This window comes from Dicentrarchus labrax, unplaced genomic scaffold (assembly GCF_905237075.1).
Source record: "Dicentrarchus labrax unplaced genomic scaffold, dlabrax2021, whole genome shotgun sequence".
Lineage (NCBI taxonomy): Eukaryota > Metazoa > Chordata > Actinopteri > Moronidae > Dicentrarchus > Dicentrarchus labrax.
The window spans coordinates 24,174,446-24,196,124 of NW_026136702.1; the positions used below are offsets into that span (position 1 = coordinate 24,174,446).

Here is a 21,679-nt window from a genome sequence, read left to right on the forward strand (position 1 = left end):
CGCCAGAGTGTGTGTGCATGTGTGCATTAGACGGGGGCGGTGTGTTTACAATGAGATCAAGAGAATGCTTGGCAGGACGTCAGCCTTGTAAAGCCCCAGGATTCCACATGGAAAACACTCGCACACTCCACGCCATGGGGAAAACACACAAAGACATACACACCGACAAGCCCACAAAGAAAACAAACATACGGCATGAGAGCTTTTGGTACACACCGAGAAAGAGACTAGCAGACAAGCAGGGATTCACACACACACACACACACACACACACACACACACACACACACACACACACACACACACACACACACACACACACACACACACACACAGTGACGCTGGCACGTTCAGTCTCAAGGATTTCTACCTGGGAGAAGTTTGTGTTTTTCATCAGCTTTCATCTTAATGTCAACATCCCCCTCACTTTCTCTCTCTCTGTTTGTCTCCAGCTCCTCACCAGAGGGAGTGCTGTTCATTTTTCATCTTCAGATCAGCTCCTCTGTAGCCAGCTCTCAGGAGACTGGATAGTGTGTGTGTGTGTGTGTGTGTGTGTGTGTGTGTGTGTGAGAAGGTGAAGGGAAGCGGAGGTGGGATGTCAAGGTATTTTTTTTCTTCTGCTAGAAACCTGATATAAAGAAAAAAAGACTTAGGAATCACTAAAATGATTACAATTCATCCTGAGAGGGCGTAAATGTCTGAGCCAGATATGATGGCAATCCATCCAATAGTTATTGAGACATTTCACTCAAAACCACTTTACATACATCATCTAGAACAATGAATGTCTGTACAAAATTTCAAGAATTTATGATTCCTGTGAAGCATTCATCAACTGTTGTACAGAAAACTTTGACCTGTCGGTGGCGCGCTTTTGGCACTAGGTAGGTCTGTTTCATCTATCTCAGTCTACACCAACCGACATTGCCAACCCAGGCTGCGAACACATCTTAAATTGTAAATCTTAATTTTAATTTTTAATTTATTCCAGACCCCATATCCAACTACTGCAGATTACAATTAATTGAGGGCTACACCAAGCTTACAATGATTAATTGCATTTTAAGCATTTTAACATTTATACATCTTAAATTTTCTGTGTCCAGTACAATTATAATATGAATATAATGATATTTTGAATTTTCCATGGGCATTTTTCCTTATTTTCTCATAATATAGATGAAAAATTGGGGGAAAAAATGAAAAAATTAATTAATGAAAAGATTAACTGAAATGAATTGATAATTAAGATAATCATTTGCTGCAGCCCCAGATCTTGCTGTAAAATAGCACTTGGAAGAAATGTGGATCCTTAAAATTGTGACTTCTCTCTGCATACAGTACACTTTATGTTCATCACTGGCCACTGACTGTAGGTCACTCCACTCCTCATTCAAGTAGTACTTGACTGCATAATAAGTTGTCCCAGTACACTTCACTGAGGAATACCACAGATGTGTGTATTTTAAGATTTTGCGTGCCCTCCCACTAGCCTAACAGTAATGAGAGCCAAATAATCTTCTGGTTGTTCTTATCAGATACTGAGATTAATTCCTTTGTGGCAATGACACACATGGGGTTATTTGTATATTCAGCCAATCCTGAAGATGCAGACCACGCAGACACGTGCGATGCAAACGTCTCACATCTCCCCTCCAAACTGTGTGGTTTTATTTTTACTGGAATAAGTTGCCTTTGACTTTTAATGACTTATACAAAAAAAATATAAAAATCACTTTTTTCCGCAATTTCATTGCATAAAAATGCCCAAAACATTGCAACATGCATCACAACTTTTACAAAAAGCCGCCGTAAAATCATTTTAGGCATTTTTTAGGCCGCAACAAGTCCCAAAAAAACACCCACAAAATCCTGGAGGGTCTGCTCAGTCTCTCACACAGCAGTTCTGCCCGCTCCGGTGACGAGTTTTCTTTCACACTGTGCTAACCAAGTATCTCAGCTAGTCTTACCTGGTTCAGTGCAGTTTTTTTCAGGTTCAGAGTACAGCTTGGACTCGTTGTCGTAGACTTCTTGTAGAAGGTGACGACTCTCCCACTTTGCCCCCTCCTCGACCACGGAGCTGGAAACGTGATATCCTGAGAGATTCAGAAAAAGACCGAAACAGAGAGAAAGAGATGGTGGAATGGTTAGGATGGTTCTATAAAGAACAACCTCAAAGCTGTATCCCAGGGCAGTTGGCTTGGTGAATGACACTGAATGCACCCTGTTGCATTCAACAAACTTGGCTTTATGTAACAAAATAAGAACACTTTCACAGAGACCCTTTATATATTTAGTAATTTCAACAGATGAACATTAATGGTGACTTTTTATTCTCAAAATAGATGCATGTTGTGATGCGCGGTTTAAATACCCCCTCATGCACTCACATGCACAAACAGACTAATGGCCGTGATGCACGAGCTCTTAGTTAATTGACATTCCTGAATACTCCAAACCTTCTCTCTCCCCACAGACCAAGGCATATGAGACATGCATCTTGTGTCACCGCGTTCCTGCGGGAGCATTAGTACGGCAGCACGCTGAGCACCGCGGGGCAGATCATTCCAGCTCAGTCATCTGGGTCACAGTATCCTCAAGCGCCCCATCTCCGACCCATCTCGTCTCCCACCATGCAACAGGCCCTGACTTAGGTGCAGAGCACGCCGGGGCTTCTATAAATAGCGCTGCACTCGGCTATATTTATCAAAACGCAGAAATATGAAACGTTTTCAGCGTTTTTGCAAGCAGCTATGTCACAGAGTGATGGAAGAACAGACAGGCAGTGAGCTGGAACAGGGTGCTCCAGAGTGATGACTATAGCTGCTGTAGTATGGCAGCATTATGTCTCGCTAATAACACCAACTACTCTCCATTGCAGGTGTAATGCAAAGAAGATGTGAATCTATCTGAAATCTGAAAATGTGTTATCACCTCAGTAACACCAAAATATTATGTTTATACTATAATAAATATTTTGTTGTATTTTTGTAAGCCCTGTTTTACATTGAAGGCAGTGTTGTCTAACCACCTTTCCTGAAAACATATCTTGCATGGCGTGCTTGCATATATTTAGCCATGTTTTGGCTTTATTTATTTATTTTGACCTATTCAAGATTTCTGTCTTCACTACAACATAATACAGGGGAATTTGATTGGAACCTAAAAGAAAAATCATCTTTAATGCTAATGCATTTCTGCATTTTTGCTTTGGTGTGTTACTGACAGCTGTCGGTCAGTGGAACAGTGTGGAACCATGAGCAGGACTGTGTATAACGTCACCGCATGGACGTGTCCAAAACAGGGACTGACTCACACAAAATACCCATCCACCCTAGAGGTCAAAAACTCCACAGGGAACCTTTAACCTGTAGTATTGTCTATTTATTTCTGTTTTATTATTTTCTTTTTTAATCTATAATTAATTTCACTGCTGCTTATAGACCAAATTGCCCCCCTGACACATTACTCTTGTGCTCAGTTTTGGTCTGCTTTACGTTGTTATTGGATTTTTCGCATCAATGAAGATGATGTATTTCATTTGCTGGATTAGCCCAAAATACAACGTTTCCAGTGATTTCTTTTCCAGACAATGTACTTTATTATGAAATATATTGGTATCACAATTTGAATGTATGGTGATGGAAGATTTTATCCAAAATCCCCACTCTTATTAGAAGAACACTGCAGAGGGATGTGGCTTTTAAATGATCCATTATTATTTACTAAAAATATTTGTCAATGCTGATATGCTGTGGAAACCCTCCTCAAAACCTGAACAATGTAAAACTGAAACCATCTGCACGACTTCATACAATCAGATAATTATAAGATACAGAGCCTTCAATATCAGCTGCAAAAGAAATTTACATTTCATATTCAAACACAATGCACAGCTGCACAGTGACACTTGCTTACAGTGTGTATAGTTCCACAAAGAGAACTGAAGGCTGAAATCTGCCAAGCTGCATCATTGCCAAAGCTTCTATACAGCTGTGACGCCTTTTGCCCTCTTACTGTATGCTCTTCCCTAGAGCGTGTGTGTGTGTGTGTGTGTGTGTGTGTGTGTGACATTAGCAGAAGACAGTGAACAACTTTACAGCTTGAAACACACTCAACATCTCTTGTTATTACTTAATAACTTGAGTCTGTGCACCATTAGACCTCTCTCTCTCTCTCTCACACACACACACACACACACACACACACACACAAAAAAAAAACACACAGTGAATGTAAACACACACTCACCTTTGTGAGATGCGTGCAGACACACAAACACAAACAGAGTGGTGGTGAGTATTTGATGTGGCTGGTGGTCCAGTGAAGCAGAATGCATCACCACTGCCGATGTTACTATGGTGACGTGACGTAACAGATAGGACTCAGGGAGGTGCGTGACATAACACCGGGTAACTCACGCACATGCACAGGCACACACAACAATGACTAATCAAACTACAAGCACATGCTATCAGATGTGCTGTGCAACACCGTCAGTCACACAGGTGAACACACACTGCCACAGACTCTGTAATGTAGCAGTTCCACCTCGTAGAAAGGAGTGTGATCACGACCATGTGAACAGCCAAAAATTGCTAATTTGCATGTCAATAATAATTCATTTCAAAGTCAAATTCAGATTTTCATATTCATATCTGCCGTGAAGTGCTACAAGGCGTACTGATGCACAGTAATTAGAATTTAGTATTTTCCCTCCTCCAATGGAAAAGGTTTATGATGAACACTAGCACTGTCTATCAAAAGATCTGTTTTTGGTGTATGTTTTTGCCATGTGGGTCATGAGTTTTGCAATGTCTGTTGGACAAGTCGGGTTTCAGGTATAACTTCCACGAAATCAGTCATCACTTACAACCTACTGTGACCCTGACCTTCTGCCTCTAGTTTTTTATTTTTGTACTGTTTTGCTGTGTTCACAACATTTCTGGGCATCAACCTTTGGGCAGCACGCAAGGTGTGACATCAGGACTCTATCAAAACATAGCGACCAGGTTACATCACTGTCTCCGTCTCTCTCCTCTACTCTGTCTCTGTCATGGATGTATAAAAACAGAACTTATTCAATGAAAACAGCTACTTGCAGATGAGCGCTGTGAGACTGAACCAAAACAGTAAATTTATGGGCCAGAAATACAAAACAATGAGCTCTGTAGAGCTGTGGGAACTGCAGAGGAAGTTAATGCTCTGTGGTTTTGTCACTCCAGGTGACTCTTTCCACATTATACATATTGATCCTTCGCTCATTTAAAAATATTGATTGACCGTCTTTAAAGTTGCACCAGACTAACAGAGAGAGAAACATAATACAAACAGAAAGGTAACTAAATACATGAATGAATGTATGCGTGTGTGTTGCTGGATTTCCCCCCACATTTTAGACAGTTTGGAGTCAGCCAAGATGTGCTGTACCTGCAGGAATCACCCACTTCATATATCTAGGCCACCAGTCTATGTGTGTGTGGATAGAAAGAATAAATACTTCAGGGGAACCTAAACACCAGGAGAGCTGCAATGAATCTCAGATATATTCTACCCATCTATGTCTTGATATATTTTGATCCATCCCCTCCTCTCTCCCTCTCAGTATCCCTTGTTGGCCAAAGTCCTATGTCTATAGGTCCAAACCGACCCCATAACGTCATATAACGTGGCCACCCATCGTTCTTCACTGTCATGTTTAATTACCTACATTTATCTTCATTAGCGTCCCTTGGCAGGCTTGTGTGCGTGTGCATGTGAGTACATATGTGTTTCTCTGTACATGGAGTCTGTACTGTGCATCTGTGTGACTGAGTATGTTTCTATGTGTAGCATGCACGGTGTGTATGTGTTTGTATATTGTATATCTGTGTGCTTGGCCATCACAAGTCTGTATGTATGTATGTATGTAAGTGTGTGTGTGTGTGTGTGTGTGTGTGTGTGTGTGTGTGCGCGCAGGGTAGTGAGTGCTAGCTACAACCATGTCCCTGGAGAGAAAAGAATCAGGCCATGAGCATGTGACTCTTACTATACGTTGCTATAACATGCTACACGTGATGCCAACATCCTTGGCTTCTCCTCATAGGACATACAATATCTAGGTTACTGTTTGTATGAATTATTCTACAATACATACACAGATATACATCAGTATACATACATGATTACATTACTCATTAGCATTTCAGGAACTGGTGTTGATCAAAGGAATCATTTCTCTTGTATGACTGCAAAGCTGACTTTTCAGGTCACTGTACCCAATTAGCAACAAAGTCATCTGACAATAGTACCGTCTACAATGGCATACAGCAACTAACAGTATCCTAAAAGTGAGAAAAGACAACATGTAGCAGCTTTAAAGAAAACTTCAGTAACATGCGTCTAAAACAGGATTGTTTAAGATAGTGTTCAAATTACACTGTGGCTTTCAGGGGAGCCCTGTTTTTCAGTGGAACGTTATTGAGGTTACTTTTTCTCATGTAAATGCACCCACCTATGTGCAAAAATATACTATCAATACATTTCAGTTCATTCAGAGAATATTTAGCTATGGACAACAAAGAAACTAAAAAAAATGTTCAACACTGCATTGTTATTTTAATTGCTCTCCACCGAGGAACAATAAAAATGCCTGTGAACAGGAAATGGTTTGTGTTAAACAGACCAGACCCAGGTTGCATCTCATGACAATTATGAACATTCCCAGTGCTTAATGTGCAATGAGTGCATCCCCATGGCGCCCCACTGATGGACACAGCAGGGATGGACAGAATTGTGTTTATTAGACAAAATTGTTATGCGCAAATAAATGCACTCATAGACAAGTGCTTTACTATTAGCTATTATTATTTATTATATGAACCTAAATATACAGGAAAATATAAAAAAGATTACAATATTTTAGAGCTTGCCCTACATTTGTCAAATGAGGCTTTCTTCCTGGTTTAGGGTAGAACTGACTGACTGGCTATTTCAGAAAGCCCATTGTTACGTCCTCAAACGTCTTGTTTTGTCCACAACCCCAAAATCTTCAGTTTAGAACAATGGCCGTGAGCTGACAGGAAATTTGTTGGTGATGTAGGGTGCTATAATAAAATTAGGGAGTGTGTCAAGGTCATTTTGAGGTCACTGTGACCTTTGAGTCAAATGTGTCACCAATTCATTGTCCAACCAGCTGTGAAATATGGCCATCATTTCTTGAGTTCTGGCCAAACATGCATTTTGTGAGGTCACAGTGACCTTTGACCACCAAATTCTAAGTGGACGACTTTGCCAAATTTGAGGACATTCCCTCAAGGTGTTCCTGAGATATTGCGTTCCCAGGTTTGGGACAGACAGACAATCGGTTAATTGATTATCAAAATAGTAGGGGATTAATTGAACAGTCGACAACTAATCTGTAATTGTTGCAGCTCTAGTCACTAGCATCAAAATGGTTTATCCACTTGGGAACATGAGTGTACTCAGTAAATTTCTTCTCAATTTGTGCAATGAACAAGGTAAAATCTAGTGTGCAAAATGGAAAGCAATCCGTTTTTGATATTTTTTATGATATATTACGTTCATGACAAGGCCTTTTTACCTCAGTGTTAGTTGAGGAGACACCTTGACCCGATGAAGGTGCTAGATGAAAGGTGAAGGGATCACCAATATCACAAAGAACCATCCTTGGGGGACCATGTACCAAATATTACAGCAGTGGTAAACAACAGCCTGAAGAACATCCAAGAAAGGGCACTTCATCACGTGTTGTCCATTGTCCTAGAGGGTCATTTATTGTGTTTTATCTACCATAGGGGCATCCAAGAGGAAACTTTTCTGATGTTTTTCCAAACATGCCCATCATTGCAAGGGACTAACTGTAGCTTTCTACAAAACTAGGATTCCTGAGAAACAAACAACAAACCAACAACCTTACTTCATCGCTATGCATTCTGCAAACAGCTGTGCTAAAGACATTATAAAAAATAAGTCGCATCTTTCTTTTACTTACTTCCAAAACAAATTCTAGCCACATCTAGATCTATACGACACAAGCTGGTGGAAACAGAAACACAAAACCATTTTTGTGCACAGGGGCTAAAGAAGTCAACACCAAATTAAAGTTCCTTGAAGCTGCTTTACAGCGTACATGTCAGACTGGAACAAGTTGTGACTTGTATCTATTAGAGTGCATGAGAGAAGACGATGTGCCACACTTTGCAGCCGCGTGTGAAAACTTCACTGCTACAGAACACAGTTTCACAGTCATGTTGAATATTGAGTGAATGTAAGTGCTGGACAGAGGTGATGCCTCAGCAGAGCATCAGAGTCAGAGTTGGGGGTTGTATTTACATTACTTTCCCCAGTGATGTAGTACTGTTACACATTATAGTTTGATTTTTAAAATATGCTGATAGAGCCTGGCTGGTGAATATTATGTTACTTCTAAAAGTTCTATATACAGAATCATTGCTATAATACATTGAAATAAAACCAGTGTTGATATCAGCCAAAGAAAACATGCATTATTTAGCCTTCCATAAAGACCCGCCCTACTATGCTTCGGATTGCTCAACAAGTTAGAAACACAGCCTCTGATTGGTGGACAAAATCAACCCAGGGCATCATGGGACTGACAGCAGATGGCTAAGAATAAATATTGGTAAGTTACCACAAAGACATTTAGTGTTGGATTTATTATTATAGATTTATTGAGTCTCCAAAAAGCATTAGCCGTAAACCACAAAACCACAGGGATATGTTGCTTTTCCACCATGGCAAAACTAAATCCATACTGTCACAGCCCAAACAACACAACCTTAACATAACAAACCACAATCCTAACAGGAAGCATGGCAGAATGTCTGTAGTCACACAAGGTGGTGTCTTAAACCTACACTAGACCTTGCCATGCAGTCTATTTATTTATTTTTATTATTAATCTTTCTTACACAAGGACCATGCACATAAACATTAATCTCAAAATGGGAAGAGATGATTTATGCCAGATTTAGCTATTGGCTATTTTACATTATCTAAATGTAGATTGGAGTGAAATCTAAGCATATTCTCACCAAGAAAAAACCCACAGCAGCTATAGTTCCTGCTGTCAATGGCAGCAGCTTTCCACACACAATTTATTTTTCCAGATACTCAAGCAGTCAGTGCTCTGTCATACTGCCAACTGAAATCCAGAAACACACTGTCTGATTGGGCTCAGCTCCATCAGCTCGATCAGCTCGATATCTCAAAGCAAGAGCAATGTACAATTCACTTCTGTGAAATGCATGTCACACACCTCACTCTCTCAGAAACACACACACACAGCTAAGCCTTGCTGTGTGATTGTCCATCAATAAATCAATATGACTATGAGTGGTTAGGATGACATTGGTCCCTTGTGTTTTAAAAAAAATACTGTATGTGTCTCTGCGAATGATGTCAAAGAAGATTCAAGGGAATATACACCCTATACTGTCTATAATAATAACTTGATTTATATAGCACCTTTCAACACAGCTGAGGAGCCCTGATAGCAAAGGCCCAGTCACCTGTAGTGACAAGTCGAGGATCTCATGCGGACCTGCCGGAGGATCTCAAACAGCGATCAGGCTCATAGGGAGTTAGCAGATCACAGATATAGGCAGGAGTTTGACCATTCAAGGCTTTAAAAACAAGCAGTAAAATCTTAAAATCAATTCCAAAACCTCCATGTAACCAGTGAAGGGAAGCAAGGATTGTTGTGATGTGGCCACTTCTCCTAGAATACGATAAAAGCCTGGAAGCAGTTTTGTGCAAGTTGCAGACTTGCAGTCTTTGGATGTTTCGCCTGTTAAGACCGGAATAAAGTGCATTGTAATAGTCATGTCCAGAGGACATCAAAGCTTGGATGATCTTTTATACATCTTCAGAGGAAAAAACAACCTGATCTTGGTTCAATGTCTCAGTCGGATGAAGCAGGACTGCACCACTTTTAAGAGCATCAAAAGACAAGTCTGAGTCAAAAATAACACCTTGGTTGTGAGCCTCTTTTTAACATTATTAGATAAAAGTGAATTAAAATTGAGTACAAGCGGCAACATTCACCAGACGAGTCTTGGTGCCTTGTAGAAAGCAAAAACCAGATTGAATTCTTTCAAAAATTTGGTTGTTCATTAAAGAATTCAATTAAGTGGAGACATTTTTTCTAAAATCTTGGATAAAAATGGCAGCTTTCAGTAGAGGTTTAATTAAACTGATGGATGGATGGGCTTCTTTAAGAGGGGGTAGACAGTGGCATGTTTAAAAATCTTTTCATACACTGTCGACCATAAAGTTGGAATCAAATATTTTTTACCACTTCTCATAGATAGATAGATAGATAGATAGATAGATAGATAGATAGATAGATGAAGATAGAAAGATAGAAAGATAGATAGATAGATAGATAGATAGATAGATAGATAGATAGATAGATAGATAGATAGACTTTATTAATCACCGAAGGGAAATTGGGTCGTCATAGCAGCCAGGTTATTTAATTACAATAAAAATACAATAGAATAAATTACAAGGTAGAAAAGATAACAAAGATAAATAGGTAGATAAGGTACAAGGAACAATATTAATAGTTCCAGTATTGTGGAGTGGAGTGTTAGGGTGCAAAAGGTGATGGGTAGATTTAGTCCAGTTCTGTGATTGTGGATCTGACGGAGGCAGATGAGTTATAAAGTCTTATTGCAGTGGGGAGGAACGATTTTCTGTATCGTTCCTTATAGCTGCGGGGTTGAATGAGTCTGTTGCTGAAGCTGCTCTTTAGCTTGTCCAGTATTTTGTGGAGGGGGTAAGAGGGATTGTCCATGATTGCCAGCAGTTTTGCCATCATCCTGTCCTCCACCACCTCCTCCAGGGTGACAAGCTTAAGAGCCAACAACAGACTCTGCCTTCTTGATGAGTTTGTTCAGTCTGTTGCTGTCCTTTGCCTTGATGCCCACAGCCCAGGACACCGCAGCAAAGAAGACGGTGCTCGCCACAACAGACTGATAAAACATCTGCAACATCCTGTTGCAGACATTGAAGGACCTGAGCCTCTTCAGGTAGTAAAGCCGGCTCAGGCCCTTCTTGTAAATGGCCTCTGTGTTAGTGAAGTTCTCATGAAATGATTGTGACAATGTGATTTATTCTTGATAGATAAAGCGTATATCTTCTCAAAACTTTATAGGTCAATCTCTTCCAAACATACCACAGTGAAAATTAAACCACAATTAACCTTTGTAACCTGTGTATTGAGGCTTAAACAAAATTGGGGGTATTGAACAATAGGATTATGGGATTTGTTTCAATTTTTCAACCTTGATCAATTTAACAGGAAACACATATTTGAGGGTATGTCATGCATAAGAATGTTCAATATTACTCTTTCAAATGTCACTCAGTCACTAATATTGAGTATGACCACCCCTGACACGGATCAATGCGTTAAGATGTCGTGGCATACTGAGGAATGTTGTCACTCTCATTAAGGGCTCGGCCTAAGGCATCCCTGGCACGTTCATATCAGGGCAGAAAGCAGTGGCATCTGCTCCACCACCTCTGCATCAAGAAATTCTCTCACTACAGCTGCCCTATGTGCTCCTGTGTTGTCATCTTGCAGCCTAAAGTTGTTCTCATAGACACTTGTTGCGTGTGTAAGGCAATGTTTCTCTAGGATGTCCCGGTACACTACGGCTTTGACGCTTCCATCCAGCACCACCAATGGCATTTTTCCTCCATAATGAATACCGGCCTATACCATCACTGAGCTGCTACCTCCTTGAGTGGTTTCCTGGATGCAGTCATTGCAGAGGTTCTCATCATGTAATCGCAGCACTCGTTGTCTTCCATCTATACGGTGGAGGATATAGGTGTCATCCATGATTCTATGGAATGGCGCGCGACAACGGCAGCCTGTCATGGCAGCTCCTTTCATTGTTGTAGTTTTAGTGTGTTTTGTGTGTTTCTGCTATTTTGAACTCTTTCTTACTTTCTCACCTCTTACTACTTTGTTCATGTCGCCTAAATACTTTTTGGGGTTTTTGAGCACTTTTTTTTTTTTTTTTCTGGTTCCATGGGCTTGTTTTCACCGCACCAGATGATCGCCCTGAGGCCCCTTGCATCCTGACCGGAGAGACCCTCCATACCGGAGGAGCTGAGGAGGGACGGTGTGCAGAGCGGGGGTTAAAGGAGGAGGAAAAAAGGGGGTTTAAACTTCACTGATATGATCACTCATGTCACCATCCCGCTTCCACGGTTCGGGACGGACACCACCGGCATGAAGAGGGGGACTGTCCGTGCTCATAAACAACAGGTGTTAGCCGGGCACTTGTTAAGAGCGTCTCCGGACATCGAGCTCTCGCCGTCACTTGTCCATGTTATCTGCCACGGAACTTTCCGTGTATCGCCATCACTGTCTATATTCCTCCGTGGTCTTCATCATACCATCACTGTTTACATTTATGATGTCTTATTTATTCTCCTTACGACTTTTCAACTTTGGTTTTTTTAAAGTGCTTAACAAATAAAGTTGGATTGGATTGGATTGGATCCATAAAGACAACATGCCACCAGTGCCCAAGCTCTAATCTTCTGTGCTCCCTAGCCAAGCAAAGTCGAGCAACTCTGTGTTGAACAGTTAGGCGTGGACACTTGGTCATTCGTCTTGCTCGGTAACCATGCTGAAGCAATCTTCGAATTACAGTTTGGCGGGAAACATTGACGTTTATTGTTGGTGTCTTCTCTACTCTACTCCTTCTTTCTCCTTCCGGCGCCGGTGCGAGCAGGACGCTTATCCAGTAGCTCCGTGCGTGTCGCGTTGTTTTTAGTAACTTAAGTGTGTTTTTGTAAACTTCGAACTCTTTATATTACACTAGCTGTGTAGAACTCTATATATCCTATGGATACAATGACTTTTCACGGACAACATAGCGGTGGACATCTTGTTTATTCAAGGGAGAAGCTGCTTTCACTCCAAACAATGGGACGTGCCGGCATTTTCCACCCCATACCTGAGGAGCTGAAGAGGAGGCGCCGAGGCTGCAGAGCTGGAGCGAAGGTGAAGGCTAGGCTAGGGGCTAAGCGGTGGAAGTACAAACCCTCTGTGCCGTCAATAGTTATGGGGAATGTGAACTTTCTGACCAACAAGATGGACGAGCTGGCTGCCCTTGTGAGGACGGACAAGACAGGCAGAGGAGTGTGTTCAGTGGCAGACTGCTGTCCCAGTCCAGCTCCACCAACAGACTCAAAAACTCTTTCGTCCCCCTGGCCATCATACTGTACAACAGCTCTCAGTAAAGGCAGGGAGGACAACAGATAATAGACAATGGACAATTTCTATCTGTATTTTGCACATTCATTTTACTTACTTCCATTTGCACTGTTTACTGTTTGCACTGTTTATTGTAGCTACTGTTAATATATATATATATAATACTTTATAGTTTATCTTCTATTTTATTTTTAATTCTGTTCTTAAGGTTAGGGATTTTAATTTTAGTCTAATGTATATTTAATGTACACTTTATATTTTATCTTCTATTTTATTTTTAATTCTATTGAATTGAATTTCCCTCGGGATAAATAAAGTATCTATCTATCTATCTATCTGTATATCTATCTTCTCCACAAACGACGAAGGCGGCTTGTTGGCATTTTCCGATTCCTACGGCACAGATTAAGCAGTTGCCGATCATCTCGTCTGGTAATTAGTCTTGGTCGTCTTGGAGATTTTCATGGTCTCAAATGAACCTCCTCTCGATGATGTTTGAGGATTTTACAGACCACACTCTGTGATATTCCAAGGAAATCAGCAATGTTGGCTTGTTTGTGTCCGTCCTGTCTTTGGGGTATTGCCAGATGAGGCATAGCCTACAAAACTTCTGTGTCAAATTTGGTTGAAAATTATACAGCCAATTCTGAAAACGTGAATTTACTGCATACAGCTTTAAGCAGGAAAAGAACAACACAGCTAATGTCTTGCCTTTTATAGTGCCAAACAATAGTTTGAATTGAATTCGTTTCACCTGGGTAACTGGGACTCAGTATGTAATCAGAGGTGATTACTGAGGTGTATAAATAGGAATAAAAAGAGGAATGTGTCTGAATACAAAATTATTCCAATTTTATGGGCAACGGTGTACATACAGCGTGTTCAATAATAAGTCTAAAAAACAGCGACATTAAAAGTTCAATACATACAAAACCCATCACATGGTTTCTTTAATTGTTGCTTAACGAACTTGACAGCTCGCTAATGGTCTCATTAGCTGACACTGTCAGACGCCACTCCTGCTGTGAGTGTGTAAGGGTGCTGTCATCTCAGATCGTTTCTATCACCTCTCACTCTCATCTCTCTTTCTGTCTGAAGATGCGACCCTGGCAGGGGGCTCAGAGGAGCCTCTCTGCCCAGGGAAGAGGGGTCACAGCGGGGGGATGGGTGTGGAACGATTCCCTGTCCTCTTGTGGAAATGTATCTTAGCTCAGCTGATGTGCTGCGGTCACCTTCAGGTAACTGTCATTTGCTTCTTTGATAATACCATTCATACACATATATTAGGTCTGTCCAATATACATGCAAATTTTAATAACAGGAATCTGTCAGTATGAAAATGTCAAAGCACTATTATTTTGGCTATCAATTATTCTGTTTTGTTTTTGCCTTTGGCTGCCACTCATGAAGTGTTTTTGAAATTATTAACATTATAAACAGTTTACTGTATATGTCTTTTAAAAACATAATTAACCAAACACTTTTTAATACCTGGTACATTCTTCACATTCTGATGATGCCTCTTCTTCTATACCATGAATATATCAGAATCAATGGTGGCTGAATAATTAAGTTCACCTTTTTTAGCTTGTTATGATTTTTAAAACCTTCACTAATCCTCCTAGAAGATGCTATGTAGTGATGAAAAATCAATAGATGATTACAGTATTCATTTTGAGACAGAACCATGAATCAGCATGCATCAATGCCAAGACAACTGGATTAATAGGACCACAAATATATTCTAATTCAATTCAATTCAATTCAATTCAATTTTATTTGTATAGCGCCAATTCATAACAGAAGTTATCTCAGGACACTTTTCAAATAGAGCAGGTCTAGACCGAACTCTTTAACATCAACAGTATTCTAAAGCCCTTCAGTACAAATCTGATGCCAGATGTATTTTGAGCTGAAAATCTTTTATATTCTTGTGATAGTTGGTAAAAGGAATTAATCATGAGAAACAAACAGGCTCATCTTCAGTACAGCCAAAGAGAAAATCACAAAAGAAGCCGAAAGGGCAGAAATGAGGCAACATTATCACCCCAAGAGTAATGAGATTTCTGAGGAAAGTCTTCATATTTAGGAAACACTAGTGCTTAGAGAGAATGAGGGATGCCAAATCATTTTCACTCTGACTCTGTTTCTATTTTAATTTGACTTTTCTGACCTTCCCACAGACAAATGTACTAAATCTGCTCTTTCTTTCTGGCCCACAGCAGATCCACGTCTCTTTGGATGAGCAACTCATCCAGTATACATGTCACATACAATAACCAACATGATGTCACAATGTCACTTATGTCACAGTGTGTGAATGTATTACACAAGTGCCACGTTCCCCGTGTCAATCAGACACTCATGATGCAAGAAACCAGTTCCCGAACCTGCAGAGATTTTTACTTTCTCCCTACAAAAGACTTACTGCAGGGTTTCTTCCTCCACTCTGCAACACGGACCAAATAATATATGAGCTTCAGAGCAGCATAACGAAAGAGAGAGTGTGTGTAAGAGAGAGAGAGAGAGAGAGAGTGAGAGAGGAATATTATCACTGTGGAAATGTTTTATGAGTAGACAAAACACACACACACACACACACACTTCAGTTCAAATTGTCTCGCAAACGCAGAAACGACTTCAGACAAGATAGTTATGTAATCAGGGTGTGTATGCCTAAATTGTCCAAAAATGGGCTATGGGGGAGAGTATGGTGCATTCCATGAGTGTATCCCTCAAGAGGTTTGAGATGAACTAAGAACAAAAATGATCAATGTGACTAAAGGGCAGTCTCATAGTAACATGTTGTGTGCAGGTATATGAGTGTCAGTATGTGTTTGTGGAGCGCTGCTCTTATCCAAATCGAGGGACTAAGGGTAGAGGGTGTCATATACTGTGCAGCAGTGCAATGGTTCCCAACCTGGGGTCAGGACCCCACTATGGGTCGCCAAAGCTTCATGGGGGGGTTGCAAGACCTTCTTGATTTCAAGGGCTGTGAGAAAACTTATATATACATTAGGCCTATTCCTTCATTTCAGTGAAGGAAACTAAATTAATTATTACTTATTTTTAAAGTTTAGACGACCTGAACACAAACTACATTTGCCCCCTTTCTGATTTCGTTTTTTTGCATATTTTAAATGTTTTAGACTTTTGAAACAAAATAATAAAGATACTGAGTAATTACAAAATGTAGTTTTTAAATGATGATTTTATTTATTAAGGGAAAAAAGCTGTTTGGGGAAAAAAAAAAATTGGGGATTTTTTTACTATTCTGTTTATAGGTTTCAAGTTCGTCACTGTGTAATGGATTTTTTTAGAACCTACATGACTCTTTAACCTGGCCATTGTAAAACCTTACACAACCATTTCAAGAGGCTATTATGTGCGTAAACCTTTCACCCTTTTCACCCTGTTTTGTAACTGTACCTTATGTTGAAGTGAATAGCATGAGGCTGAGGCTAAGAGTCCAAGGACAAGATAAGGCTCACCATCACGATACGCTATTATCTGTTAGTTGCCTCAGAACTCAAGACAATGTGTAACTGTGTTAGATAATGTGTGGCTCTCAAGCAAGGATAGAGACGCAGCCTTATCTGCAGTATAGACCACTGATTCTAAAACTATGTATATTTTCAAAAATACTGTAAAATCTCTGAAATGTAATGTAAGTTTTGTATTTGCTGTAGTATTTGGGTTTCAATGTTGCATTCATAATTCACTACAGCATGTGATGGTAAGATAGTAAACTGAGATAAAATTAATGGTTCAAAATGATTGAATGGTGTGCAATTGTGGCTCCAAATGGGAACTATTGGGAAGAGACGTGTGGACCAAGAGTACCCCCTTCCACCAAATTAGCTCTGGTTCTTGATTCCATTTGGTTCAGGATTCAAGAACAACAATAAAAATTATTAGGGTTTTACTGAAAATCAGCTTATTAACTTCTGTTATAATTTGGCGCTGTAAATAAAATTGAAAAAGTTTGAAAACCACTGCTAGAGAGATTGAAAAGCCCCTTTGGACAAATGTATGTGTGTGATATTGGGCTACATAAATAAAGCTGACTTGACTTGACAAGATAATCTACAACATACTTGCTAGCCAGGAGCATGCTAGCTCTAACTAGCCACAACATCTCTCCAAGCTGGAGCTAGCTCGGTTGCTACCCAGACAGTTTGCACAGTTTATTCAAGAGATGTACTGTTTGTACCATCAACTCTTTTCTCACTCCTGCAAACCCTGTCGTTGCTGTGGAACTGTTTATACACCAGCAGAGCGGTGTTAAATAACAGTGGATAGTGCAACATAGCTAATATGGCAGCATCAATGGTTCAATTACTCAGTTTGTTCACCCCAGCTTGCGTGACTGATTTTCACTTCAGGAGTGCTACGGGCCCCCACCAGAGTCTGCTCTGGCGTTGACCTGCCAAGGTATAGTTCATCATCTTCAGGTCTTTTTGCAGGCACTTTTGCTCTACCTTCCTATTGGTGTGGGTAAGACAGACCGTGGGGCCACAAGTCACATGGTTCTTGGACTCTTTGGTCCGAATTCTATGTTGAGGAACACAGAAGAAAGTGACTTTGTCCGCTATCCAAATAGATAAACAATATATCATTTCTGGTGCACGTGTTGTCAACCTGTTGTCAATTTTGATGAACTTCTGAAGGTCTCAGGCAGTTATTCTCCTGTCTTTAGAACATAATACACAATACACTTGGAAACAAACTTGTGATCAACCAGACTTAAATAGAATGGTGTCTGGCAGCCAGACAGCCTATTAAACAGTGAGTTCTCCGAATGAAGAGCAGGCTGCAGATACGGAGAGAGTTTCACTCATTATCTTTCCCAGTGAGGAGATGAATATCCTCAGCATATTTGTCTTTTCAATCGGAAGATCCTTTCTAATCTCTACCATAATAAGCTTCTCTCCAACTGTCTCTCACAGACACACACACACACACACACAGGCAGACACACATACACAAACACAGACAAGCAGACAAATTTCATTCAGAGTCATCTGAGAGTATGATTAATCTGATCGGAGTAATTAAAAGCGTAGTGGGATCCTCTGGCCCTGCTAAGTGCAGGTGAATAGCACTGTGATTGTGTTTGCATTGGTCAGGGGAACAAAAGGGCCCTGCAGGCTAATCGCTGCAGGAGAGCTTAATCACACATCCAACTGTGTCATCATCAGCCAACAAGAGCCACTCAGAGAATTCAGAGATAAAACAGATTGCTTTAAATTGGTATTTTCCTTGTGTTTAGTCTTCAGAATCAGCATCAGGTTTATTGCCAAGACGGTTTTCACATACAAGGAATATGACTTGTTATTTAGCAAATGTGCAAGATAGTAATCTAAAAAAATAAGGTCTTTACAGTATTGTCAGTGGAAAGAGCTTCCAGGTCTGTTAAGTGAAGACAGCACGGAAGTGTCTTAAAATTGCTTTCTAAGGTCCATGGGCAAAAAAGTAGTCCGGTAGTATTGAATCTTATGGGGATATTGCCCTGTTTCTCACTCGAATTTTTAGCATAGTAAACAGTTTCCTAATGAGTTAATGGTCTCAATTAGGGGATGCGCTATTTATCGGTCGAACATCAGTATTGGCTGATATCCACTGACATCGGTGTGTACCATCTTATTTGCCTGTGTCGTCAATCTGTTGTGTCATATCAACATATATTGGAGAAACAGGCTAAGCTGCAACAAGGCAGAGACATTTATCCTGGTAGATTTCCCTGGCACAAAAGGGTGAATAAAAAACAACAAAAAACATTGGTATCGTCCAAATTGTTATTTTAACAGTCAGTAATGGCCCAGAATTTCACAATCAGTGAATCCAGAGTCTCAATCTCTAGTATCAAGTCTTTTTCCATAAAGAATGATGGTCAATTTTAGAGTAAAATAGACACTAAAGCAGTGTATGCTTTAGGGTGGGGCTACCTTGTGATTGACAGGTCATTCTCAGTGAGTCCGTCCAGCTCAACGCACCAAACTCAGATCAAACTGTCAAACTAGGCAGTGCTGATCAGATATGAAGCAACATTCTGTTACTGTGTTGCCTGTTTCTCATCTCAAATCTTTTCCCCAACATATTTTAGCGTACTGCCATTGTTTCCTGTTACAGACAAGTTGAAACCAAGCGCAACCAATGAGAGGAGAGCAGTTTAACTTGCAGTCTATCATCACTGCTGCATGGACAAACCAACATGGTGACGACCATAATGCCAAACTCAAGGCTTCAAAACAGTACTCCACAAACCAATGGGTGATGTCACAGAAGGTTCACGCTATCTATGGTCTTGGCTTTTTTGTCCAGTTGACAATTATTTGTTTCAACCTGTCTTATATAACAGCATGAGTAGATATACCTCTGATTTTAATCTATTGCCACTAACCTACATTTCACTGCATAATAATTCTAAGTTGTAGAAACGAATACTGTCAGACTCATGGGCTTTGGGGAAAGATGAGGACTGTTCCATTTCTAATGTACAGGGAGGGACTCCTATGTATAGAAAGGCAGAATGTAGAGGGGTGATGAGAGGTATGGCAGGTCTTTGCCAAGCTCCTCAATCAAATGCTTAATGAGGACTTTTGTAGTGCTTCTCTATATATAGCTGATGGGTCTAAGGGTCAGCTTGCAACAGCAGTGGGACATCATTTTGAAAACCTATAACAATCTGTGAATGCCAAGACTCGTTGGGTTTACCTCCCAATACGCCCCTGGTTGTCAACTGCCACATTAATAACCAACTATTTTGATAAGCAAAGAATTGTTTTCAGTAATTTTTAAATAACAAAAAAAGTCAAAATTATAGCTTTTCAAATGTGAAGATTTTCAGCTTTCTTTAGTCCTCTATGACAGTAAACAGAATATCTTTGGGTTGTGAACAATACCTTGATCAACAGTTTTTAACCATTTTGTGACATTTTATGGACCAAACAACTAACGGATTAACTGATAAAAATTATTGACAGATTAATCAATAATGAAAAGAATTGCTTGTTGCAATTAGTTAGCATGACCAATACTCAGAATGGCCACAAAATAAGGTAAAGAATACCTGGTTGAAAAATACCATTAGCTTTCAAAGCTCAGTTTACGGTTTTGCATGGACTGTGTTTTGGAGCATGAAATCCAATCCCTCAAAATGACTGGAAATGGATGATAGTGCTAAGCCTTAAACTGAGCCTCATGTCAACAGCGATTACCAAGACACTATATAATAACAATGAGCCTAATAGAGGAACAGGACATTAGACAAGAGGAACAGTAAAAGAAAGAGAGGACATGAGAGCATAAGTGGAAGGAAGCAAGTGAGGAGAACATGAAGGAATACAGGAAGAGAAAGACAGAAGTAAAGACAACAGCTGTTCCACAGAATCCCATACAATGGTCACACTCCTCCTCAGGGATGGACCCCTTCCTTCAACTTTTTCTCCTTTCATGTGTCTCTCCGAGCCATGCAAGGATCCCAGAATACACATGGCGGGTGCTAAAATAGGCTTTGGGCTGGGTGATGAATTAGGAAGGGCGTATTTGGGGAGCAAGGGAGCGACAGAGAGATAGAGAAAGATTAGAGAGAGAGAGAGCGATGGCGAGAGAGAGTGAGAGATAGAAAATAGCCCCTAATGTTTAATCACAGCTAGATCTAATACAGTACAGAGCCCACAGACAAACTCGGTGACCCTTGCTTAGATTTGCTCATCCATCATAACTGAGCTCTGAATGTGTTGATGTGTGTGTGTGTGTGTGTGTGTGTGTGTGTGTGTGTGTGTGTGTGTGTGTGTGTGTGTGTGTGTGTGTGTCCATATGATCTGATTAAGAACACATGAGAAAATATTCCTGAGGGTGAGAGGTAAAGCTGTTGTTAACATATTGGGGACAATCAGGAGACAAGGACATACACATATACACACACCTACAGAATATTAAATTCTTCAGTTGAGGTAAATGTGATTTGCTGCTTTTCTTCTTTTAAAGACACTGTAAACTGAATACTTTCAGATTTTGGACTTTCTGACAAAACAAGCAATTGTTTTATTTTCTTTCACTATGATTGTACCTGTCAGATTATATATGACAACTGAACTTGATATAATATATATTACTATATACTGTATGCCTACTCTGTGTATATATATTGAGGGCAACAACAAACTATATTTCAAATTCCTTGTATGTTTACACATACCTGACCAATGAAAGTGATTGATATTGATTCTACTGTATGGTTCTATTCTATACTATAGTACACTAAACAATAAAATACTATACTACACTATAATATACTTTAGTATTCCGTGCCATACTTTATTAGAAAATACTGAAATATTACCATAATAGTTTCTTACAGCCCCCATGACTCCAATTTCTTCAGACACCTTGCTTTGTCCGACCAAAACC

At 40.1% G+C, this 21,679-nt stretch overlaps 1 protein-coding gene across 1 annotated transcript in view; it reads right to left on the bottom strand.

Moving 5' to 3' along the window:
- The window catches only part of LOC127376595 (sodium/potassium/calcium exchanger 3-like), a 95,585-nt gene that overhangs the window by 54,542 nt on the left and 19,364 nt on the right, over window positions 1–21,679 (bottom strand). Inside the window, exon 2 of the mRNA XM_051423633.1 lies at window positions 1,971–2,096. Within this exon, the coding sequence (XP_051279593.1) occupies window positions 1,971–2,096 (126 nt within the window). The remainder of the gene's footprint in view (window positions 1–1,970; window positions 2,097–21,679) is intronic.